The following is a 12,867-nucleotide window of genomic DNA, read 5'->3' on the forward strand; positions in this document are numbered from 1 at the left end:
TGTTCAACCGACTGAGCAACTGTCTCTTTCATTTCATTATATTCAAGTAAAATTATCACAGAATGACTTTACTTAACTTTTTTAGTCAGTTGCATTATCTAGAGGGCTGGTTAGAGTGAAATGTATGCTTAATTTGTAATATACTCTCATCACCAGAAATATCATGAACTAAGATATTTAAAAAAATTTAAGTACGTTACCAGTGTTAACTCTCTTCCTTTTTCCTCTAGTTCCTTCTTGTTTAATTTACTTGTTGCTGTGGTTGCATGTCCAACTTTATTTCTATAAAATCTTATTCTTTCGACGTCGTCAGTTAAAAGTGTATGACAAGCATCCGGAAACTTTCCCCAGCCTTTAGATGGACGACTTTTCCTAAGGTTTCGTAACATTCCGTACATCATTGTCACATCAAAATTTTCAGAGGAAGGATTTGAATTATCCGCTTAAAAGAAATGTAGTTTACTTAATAATATAATGAAAGTGAAAAAAAACACAACCTTTGATATTTTTTATATCTAGTCATATCATAGGAAATTTCGTCTAAGCTCTATTCAAGTTGTATACATGATGTATTTATATTGTTAATTCTGCTACAAATCATTTTTCTCAGCTTCTTTATAATGAAAATGCTAATTTCTAAGAAACAGTTTTCACATGGTAATCTGTGTTTTTTTTATACTATTATATGAGGTACATAACTCATTATTTATAAGTCAGCAACAGAATTTCAAGGCAAAATTATATAATTATAAATGTACCTGGAAACAGTAGAGCATATTGATCGTCGTTTAGACGGAGTATTTTCTTCACTGTTTCTTTTGTCGCTGACAGGTTTATAAGATCTTGCATTGTAAATTCTTTATCAAAATAGATCTGTAGAGCATCTCGCCCAACTTTTGTGAGTTTGTCAAATGCTTTAAAATTGAATTTTTGTATGCCCTCCTCATAAGAAAAGATAAAGTCGTCTCCATGTAGTAAAGGGGCTTTTTGAAGAAAAAAGAACATATTATCAATCTTTTATATACATTTTTTCAGACATATCTCTAAAATACATTTCAAAACAATCTAATCAACACAAACAGTGTAAACTACATGCACAATGTACAGAGAGGGCATAGCGATATGTAAAGTGAACGTCTATTATACGAGTACAATGGAACACCGTGTTATCCAGAAATGTATACCAACCTGAATTGTCATTTTCACAATCCTAAAATATACAAAGCTATTTTGAATTGTATTTCAAACATTTAAAACATCGTATTTTGTATCGCATATATTGCGTAAAATATGTTGGGAGAAAATATATCTTAAGTACGGTTTTATAGAACAATGCTAGATAAAAGCATTGTAGTATTCTGTTAAGCTATCTAAAAGGATCTAACCTGTTTCCAGTATCCTAGTAAATCTGATTCACGTAGAATGTGGGGATGTAGCAATGTATGCCTTGGACACGTTATTTGGCCTTGCATATAGATTGCTGTTTCCTCAACAAAACACTCATCATATTCTCTGAACACTTCATTCATTGAACAATGGTATCCCACAGTGTACATTATTTTCTTGTGGAAACTTCTGGTGAGTACATTTAGTAATTGTTCAGTGGTGTCACGTACCTTCAATGTAACTTCTTTTTTGATAGGAGTACTAAGCGGCTGGAAAACCTGGAGTTGTATTGAAGATTGATTCACGGCAAGCGCAATATTGTGATGATTATATGAAAAACAAGCAACGTTTTTGAACAAACGTAATCCCTGGTCGTCCAGAACTTTCCACTCCCCATTTGTCTTTGTAATACAGGCAACTATGAGGCGAGAGTAAATGAAATACGGTAAAAATGGGAATCTAAAGACAAGAACTGGAGTTTTACTTTGATATCTTTTAAATGCCTCCTCGTGTTTTGCCTCAAATGAACACTTGTTCATGCATGGTATGTAGTGTTTGTCGTTGCCCTTAACAATCAGACCAAGACGTTGCATATATTTTAGAATATCTCGTTTTGAATTGCCTACATTGAAATCCTTAGATGACCATATCCGTTCCAAGAGTTTGTCTTTGAGATATCCGTTTTGACTAAAGTTTCTCCAGTCCTCATAGTTATCTACATTATCCTCAACGTGATTTAAATCTGTGATGATATATTTGAATGCATCGACAAACCATTGGATATCAATGATAACAATATCAGAAAGTTTCTTTTCTCTAAAATTCAAAATTATTCCAATTTCATGGAAAAATTTCAGGATATCAGGAACTTGAGTATATTTTTCTTTGATTTTACGGAAACATTCCTTTTGGAAATCTTCCTTTGAAATGATACGCCTTTTTTGAAGTCTTAGATCCCTAATAGTCATTTCACACAGAGCCCAGTCAACTGGAATAGTTTCCTTCCATCGATCCTCTTTTGCAATTGATGCGATGCAATTCTTCAAATCAGAAAAATTGTCAAGGAACTGACCATCTTTTGTTTCAAATCCTAAGAGGAAGCATCTTTTTCGGTTCAAATGTGCCGTGAGATATTTATTGTATCGTAGATGCTCCAAAATAGTATTGAAAAATGTGTCGGTGGTCTAAGGATGAAAGTTTCAAAAGTAACTTAAATACAGATGTTTATCATGTAGAGTTTATTATTAGTTATTGTTTTACATCCCTTTAAAAATAAAGAGACGTCCTCATATACATATGAAGGGCTTCATATTTAGACCTATACTTGGCACTCGGAACCATTGAGAAATGAGGATTTTTTATCGAGCCAACGCATACCGTAACAAAGTACTTCTGTTTTTAAGGTTTCATCCGAAAGACATATGATTTTTACTTTACTTTCACCGGGCATATGCCAAATGAATAGTCACTACCTATGTTTGCAACGCAGGTTTGACGCAGTGCGGTGAACGAGAATCGAACCCTGGCCTATTGACCATAAACTGAGAATAGACTTAAGTCAGCATTTTGATTCTGAATAAATTAAGTTTTATTTAATATGTTTTTAAGATTTTGCAGTTATGCATAATATACAAATTACAACAATTGATGCATATCGAGCTTCATTCTACTTTTTTCTCAAAAGTTATATTCATTTCAAATTTTGACTTAAGTTTATTCTCAGTGTATGGTCATGGGACCTGGTCTCCTAGGTCTGATCATAATGGAAAACCCACTCCACAAGGCATTCTTGACCTGTATAACGTACAAGATAATTCATGTGTTTTCAGTAATTTTTAATCCTTAAAAGGATAATGCTCGTTTTAACAATCCTTACGTTGCTTCATTAATTTATATTTTGTTAAGTCGTGATTGTCACATCAGTGATGCTACCTTTCTGCCTTTTTGCTGATATTAAATCACTCCGCAATCATTTGCTGCACAATTTATAATATTATTCATACCCCAGTCGATTACAACAACAAATGATGATTAAAATGTTATGTCAAATTATATTCACTATTGAAATGGATCATGTTATCAAATGAACATATCAATGTCTTCCGAGCTCTCTAAAATCTACCCAACAATAATTAATGTAAATGCAACCCTACATATGTCCAAATGCATGTATAAAGAATGGAATAAATATAGGGGTTACATTTGCAATCTTTTCAAATTCACCTAATTTACAAGTGTGTTGATATTTACATGTTTAGTAGGAAGCATGGTCAATAACTGTTGCATATATCAGAGACTTAACGCATTTCAGGTTAACAAGTTTCGAAAATGTTTGGCATAGACTCATATTAGTACTTTAAAAATATTTTGTCAAGAATTGTAATTAAATATATTCAAACAAAAACGTACAAAATCCCAGTGTGCTATTTTCTTCAACGATAAAAACATTTTGTCTTTTTAATAAAATATGTAAGATTATATACCAGCCCTGTTGTGATGTCAAGATGAGTCCCAACAAGTATTATTGGAGCACCTTCATCACAGTAGATATGGACGGATTTCATCCAGAACAGGAGATATTCTATGCAAAAGAAAACAAACCATTTATACAACAGAAAGCACAGAAAACTTAAAAGGACTTTCGATCCTGAGATTTTGAGCGTATTTTGATCAGGTCCTTTATTTATAAAATTCTGCATCAATTTTAAGTTGTAACATTAAATCTGAATTCTACAGTGCACATTTAACTAAAACTATCGAAAAAAACCGCGATTAAATTCCATTTAAGTAGAATTAAGCAAGGGATATATTTTGTCGCGGAAGGTTTTTTAGACGAAAATGATCAGTTTTTCCATTTTGAACTATAATAGTACTGTTAAGTTTGGATTTCTATTTTTCCATCCTGGTTGCAAACAAAACTGTTTTTGCAGTGAAATGTGTTTTATGCTGGTTCTGAAATATCTATTAAATTATTTCTTACGAATTCTATCGACAAAGTGTGACAAATATAGTCAATATATTCTGAAAATCCGGGGGAAAAATGACGCAATCGTAACGTAAAATTGACACTTTTTTAGTAATATCTGAAAATTTACATCATATACCCCCACTTTTGATAATCTTTTCTAAATACTCAAGATAAATTTTACCTATTTGCTTAAAATCAGAAAAAATTTAAGACTTTAAAATAATTGTCTTGATTATTAAATTTTCAATGCCAGAAAAATCACTTTTTATTAGTGCAAAAAGGTCAAATAATTGATTACGCGAAGCAATTTGAAACTTTTTATTCGTCACAATTTTTTAGTGTCATTTTTTAAACAAACTTAGAGTTCATTTTGTTTCATGCTTTAATTGGATAAAAATATTGGAGGGAATACGTCAAAAATTTAAGTTTTTAACAAGACACAAATTTCAGTGCAAGAAGGTCATATTAAATGTACTGTAGCGCCAAAAGAAGCGTATTGACCCCCATTTTTTGATTTGAATTTTAATTAAGCTATGTATGTATAAACTAAAGATATACTTGGCAAGAGAGTTTAGATATCAGGATCGAACGTCGTTAAAAAAGGGGTGTATGGGCCATATCACACACCTGTGTTGTTTTTAAACGTTTAAAAATAGAAGTGGTACAGCCTATCCTCTATCAAAAGGTACATAAAATAGTACAACTACCCACAATGTCATGATTTAAACAACACTAATTAAGAATGCTTCCATATTTCTTTAACTTATCATGATCTAAAAAAGGATTGCCTCTATGCATATTTTATGTAAAATATTAGTTTTCTATTACTAATATTGTTCCTACATGAACTTGAATTCAACGGACACGATTAGTCAAATCTAGAAGGTACACTGTCTGATAATGTTTCCTATGACTTAAAGTAGAATCTAACATACAATTACACGTCTTCCAGATAAGAAAAAAAAACTCATATTAGACGTAAACCAACAAGTTATTACCGAATTCAAGCACGTTTCAGATAGAAACTAGATCTCGTTGAAAACAAAAATGTTATGAATTTAATCATTTCTAGTCAAAGGCTATGATTTAAGGGTTTTTTTTTTAAAGTAATAAACAAAAATTTGCTATGAAAGAGTCTTCTGCATACGGCTTTGAAAAGTTCGTTTATATCTAGCGGAAATATGTCACAAACAGCATGCATCTACCTTGCTGTAATGAAAGTAAAGGAATATGCTTTTTTGGTGCTCTTTCATTGATATATTTTTTACTTACAAAACACACTAATAGCTGTCATTTTATATCATGAGACCGTCATGTATTTAAACTGAGTAAATCAACTTTTATATTAGACTTAAACTCCGAACCCTTTGAAACTTAGAAAATAGTACTAAATATACTGAACAGTGAACGTATGAAATGCTTCTTTAAATTTTTATCCTATTTAAGACAGCAGCACTTTCCAGACACCAAAAAAAAAAAGTACAATGTATATGGAAAGACAGTAGAAAAAATTCAACACATTCTCTCAATAATTATTTTTTGATGACACTAAACAAATGTTTCGAATTGATTTTGATGACCCATCTAACGTTTGTGATAAATATGTCTTAAATCAACAAAATTTATTTTCCAATTGAAAAAAAAAAAAAAAAAAAAAAAAAAAAAAACTCGATACGCCTCTCGCTGCATATTATCTACGTCAAAGTCAACAATCATGTCGACATTTTGCAATTAGTTACTTTTCTTTTGTTTCCTTTGTGGGAATTAATCAGCGATAAAATGAAGGCAGTACTACATTTTGATTGATTGATTGATTTTGTTTTGTTTTGCGTCCCGGTCTTTTAAGGTTTTATCACAAGGACCAGTAACATTCACTCTTAAGTAGGGAGCATTTTAAAAAAAAAATATTTGCTGCATTTTTGTTTATAAACTTAGATCAGTCGCTGTCGTGAAAAAAAACCTCAAAGTTCGTCTATAATTTATTCCTCTATCCATCTAAAAGTAAAAAAAAACGTACATAATACATCTACATATTCTAAACATTTTCAATTTTTCAGATCATTCTATTGAACAATTTACAGATGTCTTTGTTCCCATGATCAGAAAAGCTAAGCGTTCTGATCTTTCGGGATGTATAAATGAAACTGATGAATATCACTTTTCCTGTCATTGTATAATCTTACTTTGATTGTTTTCGTGTGTTTTTTGAATGCAAAAATTCTCCAAAATGACAGAAATTTTGGAATTATGCAGGATGGTAAACTTTTTTCATCAGAATTTCATTTATTGCTCTGTGCTTATCAGCAGCAGCGTTGGTAATATGCACATACAACATATTTTGATTGCAGTCTTCACTTCAAAATATTGTAATCTCAGCATTTATCAATTTATTTTCCTTCTTTAAAAATTATTGTATCAAGTAACGTATTACTGAATTATCATTATATAAAACGTGACAAGCAAAATAATGTAGATACCTCCATATGTCCAATCGCTAAACATGGTTCCAACCTGATCACACAGTCTAACGTCTACTTTTTCCTTGAAAGGTTTAGACATGTCTATCACAAGAATATAGAAGGCTCTTCTGCTCAGATAGACTTGATGACAGGCGTAGTAGGCACACTGTCCTCCAAAATCCATGACACTCAGAAGATCCTTTCCCTCCTTATTTGATTCTTTCGTGAGAGCTAAAAGGAGGAAGATAAAACCCCTTGCATGTCTGAATAATCATCATTGTATGCAATATATTCTAAACCAAGCATATTGTTATCGAAAAATACCTTTTTTAAAGGTAAATCGCTCTCACTCTCTCTCTCTCTCTCTCTCTCTCTCTCTCTCTCTCTCTCTCTGTTTGACTTATAATACACTGATGTAAACAGAAGCACGCGTCCTGTATCAAATAACCTGAATCAGCAAGCTTCATTTCACCCTTTATCACACCCTTTATTACACCTTTCTGGAATATCGCTTAACTTTTCATAAGAAGTACCTCCGATCTTTTTGCTATTGTAATCAATAGCTTTTATGTGAACACACATGTATATTTCTGCTAAAATGTAGTTTATAAAGAATCATCAAGGAAAATACTTTTACAACATTGAAGGTCTGATTCCAACTGATTGTAACTTTTAATAACAAATCATTGATACTGTAAAAAGACTGACTAAAGTAAAAGGATTAACAACAAGAGGCCCACGGGCCTTATAGGTCACCTGAATATCATGTACCAACTTTCCAGCGATTGTATTTGGTTTGTGTTTTAATCCAAAAGCCATGAAATTCACAAATTTTGAAGGAGGCACCATTGCTTATCAAAGGGCAGATTTCAAAGCATTCATTTATTTTTAGTCAAAGTACCCCCTGGTACCCATGACCAAGCGGCCCTGAAATTATCTATTTTGAAAGAGGCCCCTTTCTTCATTATAAGGCTAGCATTTTTTTATGCTTAGGTTTAGTTATGAAGATGAGTATTAAAAAGTCTCGAAGGAGAAGGAAATAAAAAAAAAATTGAAAAAAAAATCAATTATTAACATGTGTACATCCTTTTTTTATGCTATTCTAATAGGCTCCTTACCACTGGACACATAATGCTTACAAATAGGAAACTAGAACATTTAATTGCTTATACAAATGATACTACACGCCTGTATATATTTGTATATTCTTGCCTTTTAATAGTTAATTTTTTTTTATTTCTTCAGGTTATTGTTTATTTCTTCCTCAAATGGACTTAACTTCTCCCATAGGTTTATTCATTACATCTGATGCATAAGCAACCCTTTTCTGAAGAATGATGCTTAGACTGTAAGCTATAACAGAGACCTAAACAATGTCGCTTGCAATATGCAATAGCTACCACGGGCAGTTTAAAACCTGGGGGAGGTAAATAATTTACAGACAGATACTTTTGAAACGAATACATAATTATCTCACCAGCATGTCATTGTGCAACAAAGTCGTCAGCATTTTATTTGTCCTTTGAACGGGTGAAACGTTTTGAATGGCATTCGTATCGATGAATTTTACACTAAACTAAGCTATCTTCTCAGATCTAGCTTTATTTACCCGCCGTTTCATCTTCAGACCGGAAGTGCGAGTTCGTAAATTTGAAATCTCGATCCCGACTCAAATTTAACATCGGAAAGAAAAAAAATTGTTTTATTTTTTCTGAAAATTCAAAACCTGAAAATAAAAAAATCCTGGCCTTAAATATGTAATTAGATCATTAGTATACTAACCAGGAGCAGAGGATAAGTTGTTCAAAGAATTCATGCATTTCACTATATAATCAATAGAGCCCCGCCCTAAAACAAGAACCCCTGACCCTGGGGCCATAAACTTCACAATATTTGTAGAGGCACTCTTGCTCATCATAACTATGTACTTAGTTAGTTTATTCAATACCCAGGAGCAGAGAAGAAGATTTTCAAAAAAAATAATGCATTTTCACTACCTACTTATTTAGCGCCGCCCTAGCACTAGAACTCGTGACCCCAGGACCATGAATTTCACAATTTAGGTAGCAGACTCATTGCTGATTACAATCATGCAAACAGTTTCACTGCTTGATGTCCAGGAGTAAAGAAGAAGATTTTTAAAGATTGCATTAATTTTAGTTGTTTTGGCCCCACCCCTCAGGCCCCAGGGGGGCAGGGATCATGAAATTCACAATTATTGTTTCCCTTCACCCATAGATGCTTTGTGCCAAATTTTGTTGAAATTGGTTAAGTGGTTCCAGAGAAGAGGCTGAAAATGTTCAAATGTTAACGCACGACGGACGACGGACGACGCACGACGACGGACGAAAACAGATAGCAATAGGTCACCTGTGTTTACTCAGGTGACCTAAAAATGCAAAACACATCATGTATCAAAAAATTTTTTTGAGAGAATGATGCAGCAGGTTTAAAGTAGAGTTATAGATGAAAGATTAAGTTAAAATTTATATGAAAAGAAGTCAATTAAGGATTAAGTGTCCATCTCTGATTGTACCTAGGGCGAGATTTAGATTGTGTTGATTTTACAGAATTGATCACAATAACCGAAATATAAAGAGTTTTTATATATACTGAATAAAAAACAGAGTAAACTACACAATTAATCACATTTGCCGAAATATTTGAAAAGTTCTTTTAAACAATTTACACAATTTACACAAAGTCCAAGAAGTTTTTCTTTTACATTGTCATGTATAATATGTTCGAAAAGTTGTATTTTACATCGATATGAATGCATTACCTACTTATGCAGCAATATACCTTCATTAGCTGCATACGGAGGTTATAAACCTCAGTTGATTCGATACGCAAGAGTATGCTCTACGTATGATCAAATTCTAAAACGAGGTAATTTATTGACAAACTAGTTGATAAAATTTCATATGTACTGTTTAAAGTCTTCATTTCGTGAGTTATATTGTTGATACAATGACCTTTTCAACAAATATAATTCATCATTAAGTCACATGCTAACTGACATTTTGCATACTAATTGTTAGTGCATTATCTCTACACTAAATTGACGACGAATTTTTTCGTTACTTCCAGATCATTACACGGAGTACACGCTGGGTGTGACTAGTCGGCAGGGAATGCTCATTCCTCCATAGCACGTACATGTACTTACCCAACCTCTGATGTTGTGGAGGTTTGTCTTTGCTCTTCTCCTTTTTGCATTGCTTTATGGACTTTAAATCTTGAATACTGCTTGTTATCTCCATATGTTTCATCAAATAAAAATATCAGGACTATTCTTATTTTAATTCATATAATGATTTATGTTTTACATCAATGAACCTGTATTGTGTTTGAAAACTACTCATTGATGATTATCATTCGAAGTGTTTCAGACAGGAAGTTTATTACCTTGAGGGTATATGTATCAGGTATGGGCAGGAAAATAATGGCAACGGTTAGGCTGAAACTATTGCTATCTTAACAAGAGGCCCATGAGCCTTTTAGGTCACCTGAGCATCATGCAATAACTTTCCAGTGATTGAATTTGGTTCATATTTTAAGCCAGATGCTATATGGTATTCACAATTTTGAAAGAGGCGCCATTAATCATAACTATATACTTACCAATTTCTTCGTTTGGTAACTAAATACCCATAGGCAAGGTAGGGGAACAACAAAAATGCATTTCAACTAATCAGTAATATTCAGCAATTATCAGTAGTGCCCCTACCTCACATGAAGCCCTGACCCTAGGTCCACACATTACACAATTTTTTAATTTGCTTATCAAAAATATTTGATTAATACAAACGAACAGATTTCAAACAATTAATTCATTGTCGACATGTTCAGTATATGAGAGTAGAACCCCCCCCCTCCGGCCACCTCTATGGTACCCCTGACCATGGGGCCGTGAAATTCATAATTCCGGAAAAAGGGCTCTTGCTCATCATAACTATGTACATCATTAGTCTATTTAATACCAAGTACCAGAAGAGAAAAATTTCAAGTATTAATGCATTTTCACTTTATAATCAATAGAGCCTCACCCTTACACCAGAACTCCTGACCCTGGGGCCATAAAACTCACAATTTTGATAGAGGCACTCTTGTTCATCATAAATATGTACTTAATTAGTTTATTTAATACCAAGAGGCAGACAAAAAGATTTTCAAAGAATTAATGCATTTTCACTATATAATCAATAGAGCCCCACCCTAACACCAGAACCTCTGACCCTGGTGCCATAAAATTCAAAATTTAGGAAGAGGCACTCTTGGTCATTGTCACTATGTACTTAATTAGTTTATTTAATACCAGGAAGGAGAGAAGAAGATTTTCAAAGAATTCATGTATTTTCACTATACATGTATAATCAATAAAGAGCTCCACCCTAACACCATAATCCCTGACCATGGGGCCTTAAAATTCACAATTTGGGTAGAGGTACTCTTGCTCATCATAACTATGAATTTAAAAAGTTTATTTATTACCCAGAAGCAGAGAAGAAGATTTCAAAGAAATAAGGCATTTCCACTATAAATACTTGATTTAGCCCAGCCCTAGCACTAGAGCTCCTGACCCTGGGGCCATGAATTTCAAAATTTTGGTAGAGAACTGAGTGCTGATTACAATTATGCAAACAGTTTGACTGTTTGATGTCCAGGAGTAAAGAAGAAGATTTTTAAAGATTGCATTAATTTTAGTTGTTTTGGCCCCACCCCTCAGGCCCCAGGGGGGACTGGGGTCATGAAATTTAGAATTGTATTCCCCTTCACCCATAGATGCGTTGTACCAAATTTGGTTGAAATTGGATCAGTAGTTACAGAGAAAAAGCTGAAATTGTTCAAATGTTGACGCACGACGCACATCGTACGACGACAGACGAAAACGGACAGCAATAGGTCACCTGAGTTTACACGAGAAGAAACACACCACTGTATGTAACTAAATAGACGTGGACACAAATGAGTTAATTTTCGTGTGAAACATATACTGAGTATGTTTATAAAATTACCACTCGTCATTCGATTTCATGAACTCGGAAAAAGTTTATCAACATTTACATAGTACATGCATTATACAACACTATTACCATTCGCGAGACTCAAATGTACCGATTTGTCCTTAAAAAAATCATTTTTTAAACTTAAGCGAATTCATATTTTCTATAAATAACTTTGTATTCTTTAAACTCAAGCAAACCTTTTAAAGAATCTTCATTTTGTAATACTTCAAATATGTTCTCGTGAACCTCTAGTCCGACCGTTGTCTTCACATTCTTTAATTCTAACAGACTTTTGTTTTGAAGTCGCTGAAGCAGAGTAGTTTTTCCAGCACCAGCACATCCAACTATCATGGTGCGAGCTCTTCGAATCGTCTGTGTTCCTTTTTTAGAACTTTCTACATATCTACGTCGTGCATAATCGTCCCACTCAAGAATTTCCCCTGGAATCTTAACTGAAAAATATAAAAAACTGTTTTTATTAGCTTTTTTGTGTGAAATTTCAATATATCTACTGCATTTATAGTAATTTCATGGATACTGAGTGATTAAAATGCAGGGATACGCATGAGTAGATCTAGAGTCAAAAACTTCCAAATGCCTACTTATAAGTAGAAATATTTCTTTTGAAAACAAATGTCAAAAATCATGTAACGCATCCAATAGATATAAATAATTCAATGTTTTGTTTCTGCAAATGGAATCAATTACACAGATGAATAGATACATGTACTTCTGTGTGATTTGTTTTTATTTTTTACACCAAAACATAAATTCAAAATGTAGTTTTTTGTGACACCCTAGCTGAGTTCTTGTAAGACCTCCAGACCATGCATGAATGAGAAACTATGAAAGTTAAAAAAATGTGTAAAGATGGTTTCACAACTTTAATTCCCATATAGGGAGTATTCTCCATGATAACACTATAGTGAAGTGTTTGAAATAGTGACTATGTCGCAACTTCACATATAAATTCACAGTTCAAAAAAACCTTATATCATTTGATATATTTTTAGGGAGAAAAATATTAGTATATATCAAACATCTT

At 32.9% G+C, this 12,867-nt stretch overlaps 1 protein-coding gene across 1 annotated transcript in view; it reads right to left on the minus strand.

Annotated features, from left to right (window-relative positions):
- Window positions 1-200: 200 nt before the first annotated feature.
- Window positions 201-12,867, minus strand: part of LOC134246315 (uncharacterized) — a gene marked incomplete at its 3' end in the record, with an annotated part of 59,674 nt that continues 47,007 nt past the window's right edge. The window contains exons 7-13 of the mRNA XM_062728637.1: window positions 12,020-12,274; window positions 6,832-7,044; window positions 3,870-3,967; window positions 1,386-2,570; window positions 1,189-1,210; window positions 759-983; window positions 201-442 (exon numbers count right to left, since the gene is read on the minus strand). Of these exons, the coding sequence (XP_062584621.1) occupies window positions 201-442; window positions 759-983; window positions 1,189-1,210; window positions 1,386-2,570; window positions 3,870-3,967; window positions 6,832-7,044; window positions 12,020-12,274 (2,240 nt within the window). The remainder of the gene's footprint in view (window positions 443-758; window positions 984-1,188; window positions 1,211-1,385; window positions 2,571-3,869; window positions 3,968-6,831; window positions 7,045-12,019; window positions 12,275-12,867) is intronic.

This window comes from Saccostrea cucullata, unplaced genomic scaffold (assembly GCF_032062105.1).
Source record: "Saccostrea cucullata isolate Sc308-1 unplaced genomic scaffold, CSIRO_AGI_Scuc_v1 ctg7597, whole genome shotgun sequence".
NCBI lineage: Eukaryota > Metazoa > Mollusca > Bivalvia > Ostreida > Ostreidae > Saccostrea > Saccostrea cuccullata.